Source organism: Chiloscyllium punctatum, chromosome 40 (assembly GCF_047496795.1).
Source record: "Chiloscyllium punctatum isolate Juve2018m chromosome 40, sChiPun1.3, whole genome shotgun sequence".
Classification (NCBI taxonomy): domain Eukaryota; kingdom Metazoa; phylum Chordata; class Chondrichthyes; order Orectolobiformes; family Hemiscylliidae; genus Chiloscyllium; species Chiloscyllium punctatum.
The window spans coordinates 11792061-11813100 of record NC_092778.1 but is presented as its reverse complement, the minus strand read 5'-3'; the positions used below and the strand labels follow the sequence as shown (position 1 = coordinate 11813100).

Below are 21040 nucleotides of genomic sequence, written 5' to 3'. Positions count from 1 at the left end.
TTTGCATGGAAACATTGAGATTTTAGAAATTATAATGTTCAATGAGTATTAAGCACTCAGATAATGAGTTAGTTATCCATTTAAAATATTGAAACCAATATTTCATCAGTACCAGTTTTCCACCCCCCCCCGCATTAAGATGCTGACTCCCAACAAAGAAACTAATAACTCCCCACCAACATTAAGTAAAAGTAGAGGTGCACCGAGGACTGTTTCTTGGTGGTGCGGCCTTAGGGTCATACAGCATGGAAACAGATCCTTTGATCCAACTCGTTCATGCCAAACTAAACCAATCTGACTGGATTGTGTTTAGTTCATAACCTTCTAAATCCTTCCTATTCACGTACCTGTCCAAATGTCTTTTAAATGTTGTAATTGTACTTGCATTTACCACTTCCTCTGGCAGTTCATTTCACATACCAATCCCTCTGTGTGCAAAATTCACCCATCCAGTTCCCTTTTAAATCTCTCTCCTCTCACATTAAAATTATGCCCTCTAGTTTTGAACTCCTTGGTTGGTGAAAATTAACCTTTGCCATTTTTAGTGATGAATTGGATGGATGAAAATACAGACAAAAGATGCCTGTGAACTTGGATTAAAATGCAACAATGCTTTGATGCTATTTAAGTAAGCGATTATAAACCAGCAGTAGCATTTATGTTATGAAGTATAACAATTTCTAATGTATGAAGAATGCTGTTAATTAGAAGTCCTTTTATTTGATTATTCATTTTAATGTATTAGGCTCATGCTTAATTATCTGGATAGATAATAATTTCTGTGAGCCTAACATTACTTAAAAGGAAATTCTATTTCTAGGCACACCTAATCCAAGTGTGTTACAGCTTCTGATCTGGCATGAGCGATTTAAGGAGTCTAAGTGCAGTTAGAAATGGCTAGTTATTGAATGAATTAGAAATTGTCATGACAACATTTCCCATTTATCTTGGTACCAGGTGTTGTGAAGGAAAAAATGCTTGTTACAGCACAAACATTGCTTATTACGTTTCCCCATGAATCCATATTCAAGGCTCTTCTGTTAAATGTACTATTGGATGTAGGATCACATGGGGACTGAACTAGAGAATTGTCTTGTGATGTTATTGATCCACCGTGCATTACTGAACCTTATTAGATTCCCAATTTCACATTCCACAAAATGAAAGTGCATCCTTTAACACTGCTGGAAATACAAATCTTAAAAGAAAACATGATTTCTCTCTGTCTTCCTCAAGCCCACTAATTAATTCTTCCCATGCAAGGACATGCTTTGGCTAGCAGGCAAGTGCCTCTCAAGGTTTTGTCTGTGTCACTCCACTTGCTAAGAGTCAATGGTTAACTGAGCAGAAACCAACTGTTTTTTCTCGTTGTTTTGGTGAAATGCCAAACCTTTGCCTACTATCTGGCCTGACAACATTTATCAGAGATTGGTTTCTTATGTGTGCTACATGTAGCATAGTCACAGATATGTTCTTTCAGCTTCCCTATGTAATTGGCTGATGAAATTCTATCACTCCTTCAATGAGATCCTTTGCAAAATAAGTAATGAAAATTAACATCCAGGTAGAAAATAAGCTGTATTTCTTTTGAGTAAATTTTTGAGTTGGATGGGTGATATAAACAGATTTTTAAGACTACATAAATGGATGATAAAGTACATTTTTCTGGTTCTCAGTTTTTGTCAATTCACATGGAAATGATTACTGCAATTTCAAATTGTGATGGTATCTTTCAGACATCATTTCACAATAATTGCCTTAAAAAGTGCCATACTTGATGTGGAGTTCAGTGGTGGAACAGCCATGCTTACATAGCTAATACATATATAACAGCCTTTGGGATAAGTGAAATGCCATAATACTGAAGGAAACTCAACTAACATCCCAGTGATGTAAATAGAAAATGCTAAAAAAAACTCATGTTGCATTTCTTTGTTAGATTTGCTAGACATTACAGAAATGCTTAAGAGAAATGGCACATCAGCTCAAAGATGTCTTTGCTTAAGATGTATGGGCTGGAATTTAATACTGGTGTCAGGAACCTGATATCGGGAACAAACAGGGATCCAGAGCTTGCACTTGCCAGCAGTGCACTCAACAGCACAGTCTTCAGAGGTGGCCTTTGCATTTCAGCTCACAATGCTGCTGGCCCAATCAGAGGACTGATACTTCTATTAGCTCCCGAGCCTTGTAAGTCTACCAGGACAGGTAGGTACCGCTGAGACAGGTCAGGCAGAGCAAGGGTGCTACATGGAGAAACTAACAGAACATGGATAGAAATGAAATATCAAGAGGGCCCAAAGATGGTGGACACTTTGGAGCATGGGGAAAATCACTCCAGATAAAATCATTTGGTCCATTTATGTGGCTTTTCTTGTTGATTCTTGGAGCTTCTGGTACTAATAGCTTCTAGTCTGAACTAGTGGCTTCCACACAGGATGGCATTGTCACTCAACTGCTGAAAAAATAATGGCAAGGCTTATAAATCACCCTAACTCAAGCCTCGCAGTGTTAATTGATTGCCTGCCTTCATGGAGCAGGCAGTCAACCCTAATCCCAGTCTGTTTCCTGTCAGTGGGACTGTGTCAAGAAGCTGCTCCGATGAGATGTCCCCATGTATTTCCATCTGTTCCTGCTTCCAAGCTGACCATAATGGGGCTGGAAAAATTCAGTCCTATGCAACCGGCAAATATCAGTGGAATGAAATGATGAATGCAAATGATTTAAAACTTACGTTACTCACTGCATTTACTGAAATTTGATATTTTATTTAGTAATTGACAAACATAACAATCATTAAAAATAGTTATCTTGTTAAGTAATTGTAATCATCAATCTGCAGGAAATGGAGAATGAATTTGAGTTGTTAGGACATTAATGTGGTGCTTAAGATAAAATCTAATAGCTGCCCAAAATACGATTGGGATTTCAAGTTTAATGCACAGTATGCAACACACTGGCCAAGTGCAGCAAAAATGCATAATTATTCATTAAACACTAAATATTCCTTCTGGATTGTAGTTATTATTGCTGAAATGAATCTTTATCTGGTTTTGCTAAAACAAGTTTTGCTAAACCTGGAAGCAGTCACTTGTAGTTACAATGGATTGGATTAATGGAGAAAGTGGGGCTTGTTGGTGGCTGCAGAGCTGGTGAGAGCCCTATGTCATTTCCTTTGGGAAGGCCCATGACATTAATGATGGACAGTGGATCAAAGACCCCAGGGAAAAAGGTAATGCTTGCCTAGAGCTGCTGGTCAATTGGAGACTGGTAGCCCTATTAATTAGCAATGCCACCAGGGATACAGTGAATGCTATCAGTACAACACTTACCAAAACCTAGTATTATTGCTGGATCTCAGGCAATAAGAAAGAGATGATGGAAGGGAGTCACAGTTTTTTTTTGTGAGGGTGGTCACAGTGGCGAAGTGGATTCAGCAATAAGGTCAGGGAGGTGGCAGCATGCTTCCCCCTCCATCCCCTGCTGCCAATCCTCTCACAGAATCCTACAGTGCAGAAGGAAGCTATATGACCTATCAAGTCTGCACCAAACCTACAAAGAGCATTCCATCCAGACCCAACCCCATCACATAACCCCACATTCACCATGGCTAATCCAGCTAGTCTACACATCCCTGAACACGAAAGACAATTTCACTATGGCCAAGCCACCTAATTTGCACATTGTTGGACTGCAGAAGGAAACTGGAACACCTGGAGGAAACCCACAAAAACATGGGGAGAACGTGCCTACTCCAGACAGACAGTCACCCGAGGCTGGAACAGAACCGGGTTTCTGGTGCACTGAGGCAGCAGTGCTAAGCACTCAGCCACTGTGCCAGCCTTGATAAGAAACCACAGTGCCTCAGTGAGGGAAGTCCCCCCAACTTCACTACCTTCTCATCCGGCAAGGAGATGGAGAGGTTCAAAACTAGCAGGTGTATTTTTAAGGTGAGAGGAGAAAAATTTAAAGAAGGACAACTTTTTTAACAGAGTGATTAGTGTGTGGAATGAACTACCAAAGGAAGTGGTGGATGCAGTTAGATTTATAACATGTAAAAGACATTTGAATGAGTACATGATAGAAAAGGTTTGAAGGGATATGGGCCAAGTGTAATTAGATAGGACTAGTTTCATTTGGGATCATGGTCTGCGTGGAGTAGCTGGACCAAAACATCTGTTTCCATGCTGTATAACTCCAAGACTCTTAAGACTGCAAGTTATCATGCAGATGTTTGTTCTCCATCTGGCAAGCCCTCTGCCTGCTGAACATCTGACAAAGCCCTTAAGTGCACATTAATTGTTCATTTAATGCCCTCAACTGACCCTGGGCAGGCCAGCCATCCATGGTCTATTACCTCCCGCCATCCTCCTGCGTCTTAGCTCACCATGGGGGAGGGTGCTAAAATCCTCCAGTGTATCCAGCAGAATTTCATGCCTGTACACAACACATGACTCCTAATTCTCAGAATTTCACATACCAAACAAAATCATAAAATTGCTCAAATATGTGGGTCCTGGCTATTAGAAGTATAAATTTGCAAACATGATTAGACGTCATGTAATTAAAGCTCCAAGAACACATACAAACAGAGATGGCAACCCTATTTGAAACTAATGGTACTAGATAAAGGACTTTCAACATTGATTAATAGTTGGTATAAAACTAAATGCAAGTGGTAAAAAGTTGAAATACTATGAGGTAATTTGGGAAACAAATATTGATTATCTTGATTGCCTCTTTTACACATGAGTATATCTTTATGATTAATTTTGCTATTACTGATTTCTTTTGGTGAATGGGGACTGTTGTTGTACATATACCCCACAGCAAACAGGAGATGGATGGGACTAAGCTATGGTTCAAGTTTAAATCATCAGGAAATCTGTCGCTATGGAGCATCCACCATTTCTATGATGATGGATTGTATATTGTGGGTGTTCTTTTTTGGGAGAGGAAAGGCACTCCATTGTAGTATATAAATCATGCTCCGAGAGTGCAGATTAAAGGGAGCCTACATTAAATGTAATAGTTTGCAGGGTTCAAGAAACCTGGTAGTGATATGTAAAAACAGCTTTTGTTTCCATCAGGTATGTGCTTTTTAGAAGATTATGTGGTCCAGGAGCTGGAGTGCGTCCTGTGGCTTTTCAATCAAACGTTTGGCCGTTTTTTGAAGTGTGGCCTAAGCTTCTTAGCACATCTACTTCCTCACCTCCACCCAAATGCTGATCTCTGGCCTGCTCAATATTAATTGCTTGATGTCACCCCTCAACCTCAAGCCTACTCTATGATCACCTAATGCCCAATCCCTTCCCAACTCCTGATCTCTGGTCTGCACGTGCCCTAGGCCACGGATGGAAAAAATAATAGCAAAGCTTGTGAATGATGTGCACTGGTCCAACATGTTTTTTGTACCTCAGGACAGTGCTCCAGTATGACCGGTATGTCCATTTCCAAGTTTTTTTTAAAACTGCGTTTTTCTTCTGGGTTGAACAATAATCACTTTCTGCCAACTGCCCGTTTATCACCATTGCTCACCTCTCCTCCCCAGACCTGGATGTTTTCTAATTGCTGCAGACCATCAGAGTTCCTGCCTGCCACCGTGGTTTTCCAGCCTGGTAGGTGGCCAGGCTGCCAATCCAACTGACTGACAGGCAAGACATGAAAGAAGAAAATTATAATGGGGCCCTGCATTAATATCTGTATGATCTCTGAATCCTTGGGACACGCCTCAAATCACTGCCATGACAAAAATATCAGAATTGGAGAGTTAATTCAGTAACATCAGGATACAGGCTAATACAACTTCCGAGTTTTACCTTCTTCTGGTCCTGGTGTAACATTAGCCCTTATCTCAGGGCCGAAGGTGTAGGTTCTGGCTTGGACATGAAAGGTGTAAGGGACCCCCTTAAACAAATCCCGAACCTTCAACCAGCGTTGATTGTTGCCTCTCAGGTCGACTGTCACCACTTTACTCACACCTAAACAAAAAGAATGAATGAATGAAGGAACTGTTCCAAATAACTGATAATGCTGTGTCTCAGAACCGAAGGAAAACGTTAGCATCTGTGAACAAAATAGTTTGAATCTACAATAAAGAGCTTTGCTATCCATTTACACTGAATTAAGAACTTACTGGAGATAATTTAGAATTTGTTCAAAAGTGCAAAACAATGGTCAATTAAATAAACAACTATCTCCAAAAAAACTGTGGATGCTGGAAATCAGAAACAAAAATAGAAATTGCTGGAAAAGCTCAGCACTTCTGGCAGCATCTGTGGTGAGACATCAAGAGACCGCAATGGGGAAACGAAGTGCAGACTGGGTGTCCACTTTGCAGAATACGTACATTTTACCCACAAAAAAGACCTCGAGCTTTTAGTTGCCTGCTACTTCAACACATCACCGTATTCCCTGGCAAATATCCCTGTCTCAGGCTTGCTGCAATGCTCCCCAGCAAAGCTCAGCACAAGCTGGAAGAAGACCACCTCATTTTCTGCTTGGGAACTCCACAGCCTTCTGTACTCAATATTGAGATCAATAATTTTAGGGCTTGAGCACTTTTCCCCCGGTCTTTCCCCCAACTCCACACACCAAGCCTTGTCATCACATGGGCTGCTACCGCACATAACTCATTGTCAGCTACTAATAGTCTCCCAATAGCAGCTATTCATTTCCTTAGGCTGACCTTTATCCACTTCTTTGATTGTTCAAGTGTTTTTCTCTCTTTTTAGGCTCTATCTCCACCTATCATTTACTCCCCCTGCCCTTAACTAAGTAGCAACCTTTTCCTAGCTACTATCAGTTCTGAAAAAGGACTCCAAACATTAACTCTGATTTCTCTCCATAGATGCCGCCAGTCCTGCTGAGTTTTTCCAACAATTTTTGTTTTTGTTGTCAAGTAAAATAAAATTGGACAGACCCATAAAATGGGCTGCTCAATTGATATGATCCTTTTATAATCTCAGTTTATTTTGAAAAGAATTAGCATGTACATTTCTACACAGCAGAGAAATAGGTTACTCTATTAAACACTGTGCCCAATGATCATAGCAAATATTATACCTTGTACTGATTCCAATGGTTCGTAAACCAATCTGTATCCCTCAAGAATTCCATTGGGCATTGCTGGCTCTCCCCAAAACACTTTCAACGTAGTGGAGGTAACTTCAGTAAATGTAATATAACTGGGCGCACTTGGAGCTGGCGAATCAGCAAAATACAAAAAGTCACATATAAATATATTTTAAAGCAGTATTTTTAATTCTATAGTCACTGGTTAATTCAACATCTCCATTTCACTAAAAATTTGAGCGTTGCAGTTAAAGTACTCTTTAACAACAATTAAAAGGGGGTATATGTAGATGTGATTTGGATCTGTTTTCATAATGCTTGCACTACAGCTTGAGTGGAATTGTTCCTCTTATAGGAAGTGCACTTTGTTATATGATGAGGACTTTCCTTGGCCTGTGAATAAAAACAAACTTCAGACTCTACCACAGTCTGTATTAACACATATTTCATGCAGTGTGTTACAATAGAATTTGTGAGAAAAGTACATTGGTGAGAAGGTATATTTGCAGAAACTGGTTTCCAACATTAACATTGTTAGCTGATTGGCATTGGTCCAGAGGTTATTGTATTGAATAATCCTGATGACTGTGCCAATGCAATTTAATCAGGTGTTTCCTTAGTACTTCTTGAACAATGATGTCTCTGCCATAATCAGTCCTTCATAACGTACTGCATTTGGCATGTATTTATTCAGTCTTTAGCACAGTCGACAGCAGATTTTCATTCACAGGCCAAGGAAAGTGGAGGAAAGTGCATATTCCAACAGGAAGAAGAAAAAAATCTGTTTGGCTGATGTGCATATCACATGGGAAACAGATATAAAATGATGTTCTGATGACCGTGCCAAAGACAGAGACCGTACCATCTGCTTAACAATTTTCTTTTAGCTGCTCTGCTGGTTCTAATATCAGGTGGCACTGGACCCATGACTCAAGAGGATACATGACTTATTGTGTTCACATGAATCCATTAGCTTTCTTCAAATTGTACCCATTTTTCACAATAATTTTACCAATAGTGATTGATGGTGCGTGAGGACAGCACAAGTGGATATAGGTTAGTTTACTTTGAGTGATTCTTTTCACCCTATTGATAACAACAAATATGACAATTAAACAAATAAAAAGGAATGTAAATACCCTCAGACTGAGATGAAAGACTTTTGTTTTTGCATAATACAAAGTAAATTGAAATACACATTAGAAAGTATTATGAATCAAGAGGAACCACATTCCTTGAAATAATTTTTTTCTTCTTCCTCATTTTCAGCCAAATAACTCCTTCCACCTGTCAAAAGGAAATGCTGCATGAATGAAATTAGTGCCTGACTGCATTCCTCTATCACCAAGTGAGTGATTGAGAAATCCAATAGGATATATTCCAATGCAAAAATTATTTTTATTTTGCTAACCAATATTATGATATAAGGTGTGTGATTTATGTATGTTTTAAAATCATTCATTTTGGGGTGCGAGTTTTGAATGCGCTATGTGGGTTTTGGTTTGAGTGTTTGAGTTTGGGTTTAATGTTTAACTTGTCAGTATTTTTGGAGCAATAATTTTTTTTAAAAACCAGTAAGAGTGAGACTTCCTAGAATGATAATGGGAATTTGTTTGCATTGGAAGAGCTTTTCGTGAGGACAGAATAAACATTGAGGATCCATTAACTTGCTTTAAATTTAGAAGGATTAGGCATTTTCTTTTGCTTTTAGGGGACATTCCACAGCTCGGAAAACTGTTGGTTTCACTTTGCACAAAACTTAGTGAAGTTAGATGGATAAAATATTTCCCTTGAAGAAAGGAGGTAGTTCTGAAATAGATTACCTTAGTGTAATAGGGTTAATGTGACAATTCCAGACCATAAGTGTTTGTTTAGAATCCAAAAGATATTATTTAAAGCAGAGAAAGTTTATGTTGAATTGTACTAATGATCCAGAGGCTACCAAACTCTTAAAAACTGGGAGTCAAAAGACACAATTATATTCAACTTATGGTTGTGATAGAGAGGTGAACACTCTGAAGTTTGAGTATTGTAAAGTGATGCTGTTGGGATAGATGGGATTATGTTACTACTGCAAGTCTTGAAATCTTTCAGATCACATTGTATGAAAATAGCTTGATTTATCTTACTTTATCTTTTCTTTTGCCAAATAAATTTGTTTTATTGTTAAAAGCAAATCTACAGCATTGCATGCTTGTGTTCAGTGAAAGACCAACTTTTTAAATAGAAAAGAACAAAATATGATCGATCAAGCCATATTTCAACTGGGATTGGACTTTGAATAATAAAATCAGCTAGGTCATAACGATATCTAATACAATACTATCATGAACAGGTGGGCAGTTAAATGAACAATTGTGAATTTAAGATGAAACAACTATAAGATCAGTATTATTTTTACACTGATGCGTGCTTTTTTTATATACTTGTAAAAAGAGCGATGAACTATGCATTTCCCTTGCATGTGGGTTATTAACTCTTGCCTGGGAATCTACTTTCTTTGTGAAAACAGAAAAAAAAACATTATTATCCTGTACTTTTTCATTGAAAAAAATAAAGCAACAATAACCATCTCTGCACAACTGATCCAGTTCTGCAGAGGCTGTGAATTAAATGATGATATTGCTAGATTACGTCCTTGGAATTTTCATTCGATTGCATTTCAGAGTCAGATAGAACCTCTTGCTGAATAGTTAAATAGTGTCCTTCTCCTTCAACAGTCAAATGAACAAGTACGGCATTCCAACCGGAACTCTATCAACAAACACATCAAGTTAGACCCCATCTACCACCCCCTGGGAAAAAAAAGAACAGGAAATGACATCACCAACCCAAAGAAACCCAAACATATAAATAGAAAGCAGGAATTATCAGCAGTGCTTTGTCCAGAGCCCCACTGAAGATGCTACCTAGCAGGGAGATGAAAAGTCTGGAAATGAACCTTCCAGCTCAGTGAGCAAACCTACATCCAGAACCTCAACCTGAGCTATAAATCTTCTCAAAACTCGCTAAAACAAGTAAGAGTTCCTATACTATGCAGCCAGGATATTCTGACAGTCGGGGAGTTGTTGGAGCAGCTTAGAATGGGGCTGTAACACAGCTCGATGCAGAGATCTAGTCACAGTGGACTCCATGGGAATTGCCCAGGAATTTGAAGATCCTGATAGGCAATTTTCTTGCATCTGGAACCTCTGAAAGAACATTAAAGTTAGGAGAAAATTTACATGCCATTGTAGTTACGAAAGTGGCCCTAGCAATAGTGGATGCATTGGTGGTCATCTTCCAAGATTCTCTAGATTCTGGAACAGATCTTATAGGTTGGAAGGTAGCTAACCTCATTATTTAAAACAGGAGGTAGAGAGAAAGCAGGGAATTACAGACCAGTGAGTCTGACATCGGTAATGGACATGATGCTACAGACTGTAATCAAGACTTTTATAGCAAACCTTAGAAAACGGTGGGAGAATTAAACATGGTCAGCATAGATTTACAAAAGGGAAATCATGCTTGACAAATCTTCTGGAATTTATCAAGAATGTAACTACTGGAGGTGATCAGGCAGAGCCAGTGGTTGTGTTTTATTTGGACATTCAGAAGGCTTTCAATGAAGTCCCATGTAAAGACTGATGTGTAAAATTAAAGCGCATGGGGTTGGGGGTCATGTAATGAGATGAATAGAAAATTAGTTAGCAGACAGGAGACAAAGAGTAGGAATACACGGGTCTTTTCCCCAATGGCAGGCAGTGACTACTAGGGTCCTGCAAGAATCAGTATATATTAGTGATTTAGATGAGGACACTGAATATTAAATCGCAAAATTTGCTGGTGACACAAAGTTGTGTGGAAGGGTGAGATGAGAGATGTTGCGATGTATGACTGGGCAAATGCATGATAGATGTAGTACAATGTGGTTAACTGTGAGGTTATCCACTTTGGTAGCAAAAACAAGACGACAGATTATTATTTGAATGGTTGTAATTTGTAAAAGGGGAGTGTTCAACGAGACCTGGGTACCATTGTGCACCAGTGGCTGAAAGTAAATGTGCAGGTGCAGTGGGCAGTAAAGAAGACAAACTGTATGTTGACCTTCATAGCAAGAGGATTAGAGTACAGGAACAAGAATGTCTTGATGCAATTGTACAGAGCATGGGTGAGACCATACCTGGAACACTATGTGCTGTTTTGTTCTGCTTATCTGAGGAAGGGTATTCTTACTATAGAGGGTGTGCAGCAAAGATTTACCAAATTGATTTTGGGATGGTAGGCTTGATGTATGAGGAGAGATTGGGTTGATTAGAATTGTATTCACTAGATGTTAAAACAAAAGGGGGACCCCCTTAGAAACATTTAAAATTCTAACAGGACTAAAGAGATTAGATGCAGGAAGGATATTCCCAATGTTGGGGGGAGTCCAGAACCAAGGGTCATAGTTTAAGGATAAAGGGTAAACCTTTTTAGGACTGAGATTAAGAGAAATTTCTTTACCTAGAGAGCGGTGAGCCTGTGGAATTCACGACAACAGAAAGTTGTTGAGGTTAAAACAATGTGTTTTCAAAAAGGAGATAGATATAGCACTTGTGGTTAAAGGAATCAAGAGATAATGCTCCTGTCTTTATTTGGAGGGATACATTTCAGTTAAGCTAATAGTTACCAAGGAAAATTCAGAGGATTAAAAACCTAGTCTAACTGCTGGGTAATTATTAAACTGACCCCCACAACTCACCGCTACTACAAACCCCTTTTCTGCCGTGGAGCCCCGACAATCAAGAACCCGCCTAAATCAACACAATTCTTTCTCCCATAGAATCCAACAATTCCCTTGCCAGCCCGGATATCCCTCCCTCTCTGCTGGATAAAACACCCTCTCACCAGACCTAAAGCATCCCAATCATCTTCACCTAACCTTCCCTGGCACCAGATCAATACCAACAACCTCGCTACCAGACTTGAAATCCTCCTCCTCCCTGCTAAACTTGATTCCCCCAGCTCTCTCTTTTGGACCCAGCACCACCAGTGCCATCGAACCAAAGGCACCCTACTCACTTGCCATTGGACCCTTCTCCTACCCTCACCAACCCCAAACTACCCTAAATACTTTATCATTTAACTGGCACTCTGCCCATCTGGCACTCTTCTTACTTGGTGCCTAACCCTTAATCAACTGCCACCCTCACCTTACACTTTACATTCTTATCTTTTCACAGTAAAATTGGCAAGCTCTGCTGTGAGACATTTAAAACACAGGACATGGAATCACAGAATCCATTGGCCCATTGAGTCTACATCGAACCTCCAACACCATCCTACTTCCTCATCCTGTCCCCATAACTCCACATTTATCATAGCTAACCCTACTTAACCTGCCCAAGCCCAGACATTATGGGACAATTTAGCATGGCCAATCCACCTAATCTTCGAGGAGAAAGTGAGGACTGCAGATACTGGAGATCAGAGCTGAAAATAAGCCCTGAAGAAGGGCTTATGCCCGAAACGTCGATTCTCCTGTTTCTTGGATGCTGCCTGACCTGCTGCGCTTTTCCAGCAACACATTTTCAGCTCCAATCCACCTAATCTGCACACATTGGGACTGTGGGAGGAAATAGAACACCTGGAGGAACTCTATGCAGACATGGGGAGAATATGTAAACTCCACACAGACAATCATCCAAGGCTGGAATCGAACCCGCTCCATAGCTAACCACTGAGCCACATGGCACAGTGACTGGTGTACCTTGGGTATGGTTTGACTTCCTCTGACCTGCCCTATAAGGGAACTGTTTGGTTTCAGGTATGTTCTAGATTGGATATGCTGGCTAGAAATGCAGGACTGACATCTCAAGGAAAAAGAGATGAAGCAGAGGGGCAATCTGACTGTGAATGCTACTCCTTGAAATCTCTGGGCCATTTGACTGTTAAAAAGAGAACACTTCATTGATTAAATGATGCTTATCTTAACAAATAGATTTGATTTTGTTGAATAATTTGCCGCAATAAAATCTACAAAAATAAGCAACACACATTAAAATCCTTGTAAACAGCATGTCAATTCTAAAGAGAATTTCATCTTCAATTCTCAATACTACATTAAAGTCTGTCAGAAAAAACATCTTATTTCTTCCTAGCTTTCCTTATAATTTCATTTTGACTGTTACATAAAAACATTCAGACTTCATTACAGTAATTCAGCTATTAATGCCTACTTTTGGATCACTAAATACATTGCTGTGCTAAAATTGATGAAACTGATTCAATATTGACAATTAACTGTCTGAAAAATAGGATAACGTAATCTTGAAATCTGAATTCTCACAATATATAATGGCTCATATATTTTGATGACAGAAACTGAAAAGGGACGCAACAATAGACAAAATATTTGTGAATATAAATAATATTTCCATTTACAATGAGAAAAATGTAACTGATCTGACTGCTTTATCTTAAATTTACAAGAAAACAAAAAATAATTAACTTCCATTCTCCTCTTTCCTAGACATTTATATTGAAAAATTATTGACTTTTTCAACACAGAAGGCCAGATGTGTAGCTATCACAATGGCTATGACTAATCAGCAACACCATTATTATTATATTTATGCAACTTCCAGATAGAGTCATGCAGCATGGAAACAGACACTGAGGTCCAACTAGTTCACGCAAACCATTTCGAACTCCCCCCACCTTAGGGAGAAAATCTTATCTGATCATCTTATCTATATCCCTCGTGATTTTATAAACCTCTTTAAGGTCACCCCCTCAACCTTCTGAGCTCCAGTGAAAAATAGTGTCAGCCCATCCGGCCTCTTCTTATAATTCAAACCCTCCAATCCTGGCAACACTTCTATGGTAAATCTCTCCAGTTTAATAATATCCTTCCTATAACAGGGTAATCAGAACTGCACACAGCTATCCAGAAGCAGCCTCACCAACATTCTTTACAACCTCAGCGTGGCATCCCAATTCCTATACTCCAAGGTCTAAGCAATCAAGGCAGCCGTGCTAAAAGCTTTCTTAACCATCCTGTTTTCCTGTGGTGCAAGTTTTAGAGAAGTATGTAGCTGAACCCCTAGATCTCTCTTTTCTGCAATACTATCCAGGCCCTGACCATTAATTGTATAAGTCTTGCCCTTGTTTATTTTACCAAATGCAACACTTCACACTGGTTCATAATATACTCCTCTTGCCACTTCTCAACCCATTTGATCAAGACCTCTTTGTAATCTTCACTGTCCACTAGACCACCAATTTTGTTGTCACCTGCAAACTTACTAACTATGCCTTCTGCATTCTCATCCAAATATAAATATAAACTTACATAAATGATAAACAAAAGTGGGCCCACTATTGATTTCTTTAGTCATCAAACAGTTCCTATAATATTTTTAATCAACATTTTCAGGGATGTTATGACACACATTTGAAGCAGGTGGGACTTGAACCCAGGCTTCCCTAGCTCAGAGGTAAGGACACTAGCACCGCACCACAAGAACAGTGCTTATATGCTTGCATGATTCTAATGGTGCAGTGAGGATACCATTTTGTGTGTCTTATGAGCTATTGGATAAAGTGTGTACTGAACATTCTTGGCAAACACCTCATCCTTATCCACGTGATGTATTATAATATTGTTTGATTATTAAATTTCTAACTATGCAAAAGGTGCAGTAAATACCATTATCAAATTACAATCAGCCCGCAGTCTTGCAATCTAATTGCAGAGCCTGCTCAAGTTATACAGTCATAGAGTCACACAGCATGGAAACAGACCCTGCGGTTCACCTTGGGCATGCCAGCCAAGATTGCCACTCAGGTTCCTTTTAAATCTTTTGCCTCTCTCCTTAAAAATATGCACCCTAGTTTGAACTCCTCTACCCTAGGTAAAAGACCTTTGCTATTCACATTATCTATGCCCCTCGTAATTTTATAAACCTTTGAAAGGTCACCCCTTAATCTCCTACACTCTTGTGAAAAAGGTCCCAACCTATCCATCCTTTCCTTATAATGCAAACCCTCCAATCCTGGCAACATGTTGGTAAATCTTTTCTGAATCGTCTCCAATTTAATAATATTCTTCCCATAGCAGGATGACCAAGGTCGTACACAGTACTCCAGAAAAAAACGTTACCCCAGTACTGTTATCAATAAAATAACAAACCAAAACTCTTGAACTTTGGTATTGCAAACTGATAGACAATTATAAATTCACCTTTAGCTATTTTGTTGGAAAGAAAATAAGATGGCTTTTATGCTTATTATTACCATTGTTTCAAAGACATAGTATAAATTAAGGTGAGTTCTGGTGTTCCCAAATTTATTGACCGACTGTTAGAAATTAGTCTGCAATAAGGTAGCAGCAGCTCAGAAAATGAAATGAGCAATAAGAATGGAGGTTTCTGGACTCTGCTTCAATGCTGCTATCTTTACGAATGTGGGTCACATTTGCAATATGTTGGCAGCCCTCCTCTCTCTTACTTAAATGGTCACACCTCAAATGAGTGCTACCACATGCAGAGCGGACAGAGTGAAAAAATGTCTTTCCCATTGTTGTTAGAGTATAATTGATTGAATGTGAGGTCCGCCCTAAGGCCAATTATATTAATCAAGCATCCACTGATTCACAAATGCCATGCCACCCATCTGGCTTCAAACTGATTTTTATCGGCAGGTCAATCGTTTTCCAAGAATAGACATTACCAGTTTAGCCTCAACAATCATGACCATTACATTGTTTGTACTAATTGCCTCTGACATGTCAGCCAAGTAAGTCTTATTAGACAGTAACTTAAAAGTGCCACTTAGGCTTTTCTGTGAAACACATTTTATAGCTAAAATTGGAAGACTTCTGCTGGAACCAGGCTAATTATTAACTGACTATTGTGGAAAATAAAAAGTTCATGCTGTAGGGGGCAACATATTGGCATGGATAGAAGATTGTTTAGCTAACAGGAAGCAAAGACTAGGAATAAATCTATCTTTTTCAGGCTGGCAAGATGCCATGAGCACTGTGCACAGGGGCCGACTCTCAGATCTGAACTCAATTTATATAAATGATTTGGATGAAGAGACTGAAGGTATTGTAGTTAAATTGGCAATTGACAGAAGATAGGTAGGAAAGTGAGTCATGAAGAAGGCGTAAATAACCTACAAAGGGATATAGATAGCTTAAATGAGTGGGCAAAGATCTGACCAATGGAGTACAATTGGGAAATTGTAAAACTGTCCATTTTGGCAGTATGAATAAAAACAGAAACACGTTATCTAAATGGTGAGAAGTTGCAGAGCTCTGAGATGCAGAGAGATGTGAGTGTTCAAGTGCATGAATCACATAAGGTTAACATTCAGGTACAGCAAATAATCAGGAAAGCTAACAGAACATTTTGTTTTACTGCGAGAGGAATTCAATGCTCAAGTTGAGCTTACATTTCAGTTATACAGGGAATTGGCAAGACAGCATTTGGAATACTGTGTACAGTACTGGTCATTGTACTTACAGAAGGATGCTAATGCTTTGGAAGCAGTTCAGAGAAGATTTACTCAATCAATACCCGGAATGAGTGTGCTGTGATATGAAGAAAGATTAGGCCTGTATTTAGGAAAGTCTGAGGTGATTAAATTCAAATATACATTATCCTGAATGGACTTGACCATTTGACTGTAGAAAGGATGTTTCCTCTTACGAGGGAATCTAGAACTAGGAGTCATTATTTAAAATAAAAGGTCACCCATTTAAACAGGGATGAAGAAACATTTTTATCTCTGAGGGTGGAATGTCTTGGAATTCCCGTCCTGAAAAGCCAGTGAATATAGAATCTTTAAATTTTTTTTAAGGCAGAGGGAGATAAATCCCCTTGATAATCAAGAATCTAAGTTAATCAAAGATATGCAGGAACAAAGACTTTAAGTTAGAATCAGATCAGCCCTAGTCAGATTAAATAGTGGAGCAGGCTCAAAGGGGTGAGTGGCCTACACTTGCTCTTTGTTCATATGTTCATAAGACAAAACTTCGGAGCTGCCACTTTTGCACACTAAACCGCAAGGATGCAAGGTCAGTTTGTGATGTTCAAAAGTACCTATTTTTGGGAGGAGGGCACCATCATGGTGGCTTACAGCCAGAATTTCACTTCTGCATTATAGCATGAACATTGTGGCTGCACAACACATGTTTGGATAAGGTTACATCCCTCAGAGCTCCTTATTCAGGCCTGACATTTATCTCTCTATGAAGCCCCCATGGAATACATGTCAGGGTATAACATGGCACTTCACAGTGAATGATGACAGTGTTCAGGAATACTACCCATGAAATGATGTTTTCTTTCTAACATGTCCCACAGATTATCTGCTCACATGTCTGACATGGGCATTGCCATGGCTGCAATCCCCATGGCATTGCTTCAGATGGAAGGCAATGTCAAACGAGAGAATAATTTAATATTGTTAACTGAAACAGCAAACTCCTGTAGCTGCTGCAAAGCCTCCAGAAAGAGAAGCAGCAGTGCAGATCCAAAAAGAAAGCCGAGGAGAATGTACAATCTCTTCATTTACTGGCTTTTTTGCTATCAGTTTCTTGGAAAGACAGTGCAGGATCAGATTAAAGATGTCCTGGACACCATCAGTGAATTATGTCATCAGCTGGAGCAGAAACGGTGCTCAGAAGGACTGGATGGCCCTCAAAGTTCTAACTGCTCTGAATTTTATGCCAATGGCACATTTCAAGGATCAACTCAGGGTCTGTGTGGGATCTCCCAAATCTTGACCCACAACATTACTGATGCCATTTTCACCTTCATAACCTTTCCCTGTGACAAGAAGCATCAAGTAGCCAGTAAGTTTTTTTCCCATAGATGCAGGGTGTTTTGGAATGCACCATGTTGATTTGAGAGCATCCTATCATTAACTCACAAAGTTCATCAATGGAAATGGCTTCCACTCCATCAATGTTCCAATTATATCTGACTAGGTTTTGAGGTGTGCACTAGACATTCTGGGACTGCCATAATGTATACATATGATGAATTCAATTTCTTGTGTCCTTCCATGATCCTCAGGCATTAGAAGGATGACTATTGGGAAACATGGGCTCTGCTCCAGACATGGCTCATGACTAATGTATGAAACCCTCAGAGTAATGCAGAGAATCAGCAGGACCAGCCTGTTTAAGATGACATGCCAATGCCTACAATAGGGCCCTGCAAGATAAACCTTGAAAAGGATGCTACATCATTGTACAATGTGCTCTTAATATCTGGAGTCAACAGAGAGGAGATATGTCCTGAATGCAAAGGAATTGCGGCACTGAGAGGAATCTTGTGAGAATGATGATAAGGATGAAGATCAGGACATTGACTGAGAGGGACATTAAAGAGACCATGACAGAGTTTGCATCAAGTGCGAGAATCCAGAGAGAACCTAACTGAAACTCGCTTCCAGCATAAATAAACTTGGTTTGGAATTCCTTTAATTGTGTAACTTTCTGTTGGTTATTTGGAAAGCAGCCACTGTTTAATGCAAAGTATGCATAGACTTGGTTACTTTTTCAGTCCTCGATCTTGTTTATTGTTGAATAAGTGCTTCATTATCCAGCTGATATTACATTTGCTATCTTTGCCTGGTCCCACTTTTATGTATCTATACATCACGGGTTGTGTTGATGGGGAAAAAGCAGCAGAGAGGCGGTTCACTAGTGTCAAACACTGCTGAGGATATCCATCTTAAGGCTTCGGTCAGCATATGATAACTGAGTGTTGTGTAGTGAGGTCTCTCATGATAGGCAGCAGATTGAGAAGAAAACTAAGGAACTCCCTTTTGACCTTTTCATCATTGGTTGTCTTTCAATGTTTCAGAGTTCATGTAGAATGCTAAATTACTTTGTATTGTGTGAGCATCCTGGAAGATAGCATTCAACCTAAGAGACACAGCACTTTGTGCAGTTTCTCTAAGCAAACTAATGCACTGAGGGAGAGTGGACTCATGAACATCTCCCTTCCTTGAATGACAGTGTGATACCTTGGAAAGCTGATAGATAGAATGAATCTTTGCCCCCAGCAACGAGTGGAATATCTATGCAGGCCATGCCCTAACACAATTAATGTTGTCCACATTAAAGTAAAATGCCTTGGTTGCAGTCATAAATGTCATGGTTTAAGGAGTGAGAGATAGCAGAAGATCATGAACTTTCTTCCTGTGCCTCTATGCATTGCATTTCATCTGCTTCAATCCATTGACTCAGGTTGCTACCTTGGTCCAGTCTGTCTTGGACAGGGGGCATGGCCTTCTTTGCCAGTTAGCAGGATGTAGCGCTGCCTTTGTTTCTACCATGCCATCCACCAGCTCCTTGTCAGCAAACTCAGGTGCTAACTCAATAAAAACCAAAAGAATTGTGGATGCTGTAAATCAGAGACAAAAATTGAAATTGCTGGAAATGCTCATCTGGCAGTATCTGTGGAGGGATATCAGAGTCAACATTTCGCATTGCGTGAGTTCGGAGGAAGGGTCATGTGATCTGAAATGTTAACTCTGACTTCTCTCCACAGATGCTGCCAGACCGGCTGAGCTTTCCAGCAATTTCTGCTTATCTCCCAGGAGCTAACTCTTTGTTGGCAATTTCCTTGGGAATTACAGTGCAGGACCACTGTGTAAAAGCTTGTTCCTACTTGTAGCATCTGAAATGCTGTAAAGGTCATGTTTAAAAATGGCACCAGCAGCATGAACATTGCAAATCCTTTCACTTTGAGCATGTCCGCCTCTCCAGTCGTGCGCTTCCACAAGATGGGGGCCTGCACAGGCCAGTTGCTTAACTAATGAGATGAAGAACAAAAGATTTGGTGAAAAATGTTGTCATAGCCAATGGAGGACTGGGCACCATGAATCTCTTTAAAAAAACACTACCCAAAAATGGAAAAAAAATCAGTTCTACAAATGACTAACTTGCACTTTTAGCAGTTAGACAGTTAAATGTTAGGTAACATAGATGGAACTGGTGAATGAATCTGTAGTCTTCCTTGTTGGTGAGACTCAGTGAAGAAGTCACCAGAGAAGCTGAACAAATAATTCTTCAATGGAACAAGCTGGGTACACTCACTGAGATTTCAGAAAGTTATGTTACAGAACTGTAGGGTAGGGGTATAAATTTATATCTGTAATTTTCCATATATGTATTTGCTGATCTTAATTATCTTTCAAAGGGAGGTGCTAAGCTGAAGCAAAGTTAAGCATATCCTTGGACTAAGGAAAGTTTGGAAGAAGAAAATCCTTCTTGGAAGATATATGTTAGAAAAACACTCTGAGTAACAATATGAAATTGGTCTTTTAACAAACTGAATTACTATAGGCCAAAACATGCCAGTTGCTCAGGACAGTTAAGAAAGGAAGGACAATGCTTAGCTCCAATAAACTGTAAAATGATGCATGGCCTGAGCGAGGCTTAGGAGAATGGGAAGTAAATAGAACAATAAATATATTGGTTTATGTTGTTAAGTATTAGAAAGTCAAAGGCTTTGAATGCAACCTTCATGTGAAAAAAGCTGCAAATGTTGCAAAAACCGAAGTGATTTCTAAAGATTTGACTCAGCAACTATTTCATAATAAGTATCATGAAGAAAAGACAAAGTCTGTTGTTCTTTGCAGACAGCAGCAAAATTATATGTAGACTCTAACTGTAGGAGTGGAGCTACCAATGATTCATCTTTCTAATTGTCAGATGCACATCTCTCTTAGGTGACAAGAGAGTTGTAAATTTGGGTATTAAGTAACAGTATATTGTTTAAGAATAAATTTATCATTGTTATGATAGAAGAGAACTCTGGAGCAGTATCATATAACAATCCTGAGACAAAGTCTAGTGCAGCTCTGTAATATCACTACTGTAAACCAATTCAGCAGTGATTCTTTGAATAATGACCCAGAGACAATGTAACAAATCTGTCAAATTTTACAATGCAAAAATTGCAAGTTGAGTTTAGCAGTG

At 39.3% G+C, this 21040-nt stretch overlaps 1 protein-coding gene across 3 annotated transcripts in view; it reads right to left on the bottom strand.

Moving 5' to 3' along the window:
- The window catches only part of sdk1a (sidekick cell adhesion molecule 1a), a 903166-nt gene that overhangs the window by 35620 nt on the left and 846506 nt on the right, over window positions 1-21040 (bottom strand). For all 3 annotated transcript variants that reach the window (XM_072559294.1, XM_072559292.1, XM_072559293.1), the window contains 2 exons: window positions 7066-7203; window positions 5820-5981 (listed from right to left, as the gene is read on the bottom strand). In XM_072559294.1, coding sequence (XP_072415395.1) covers window positions 5820-5981; window positions 7066-7203 — 300 coding nt within the window. The remainder of the gene's footprint in view (window positions 1-5819; window positions 5982-7065; window positions 7204-21040) is intronic.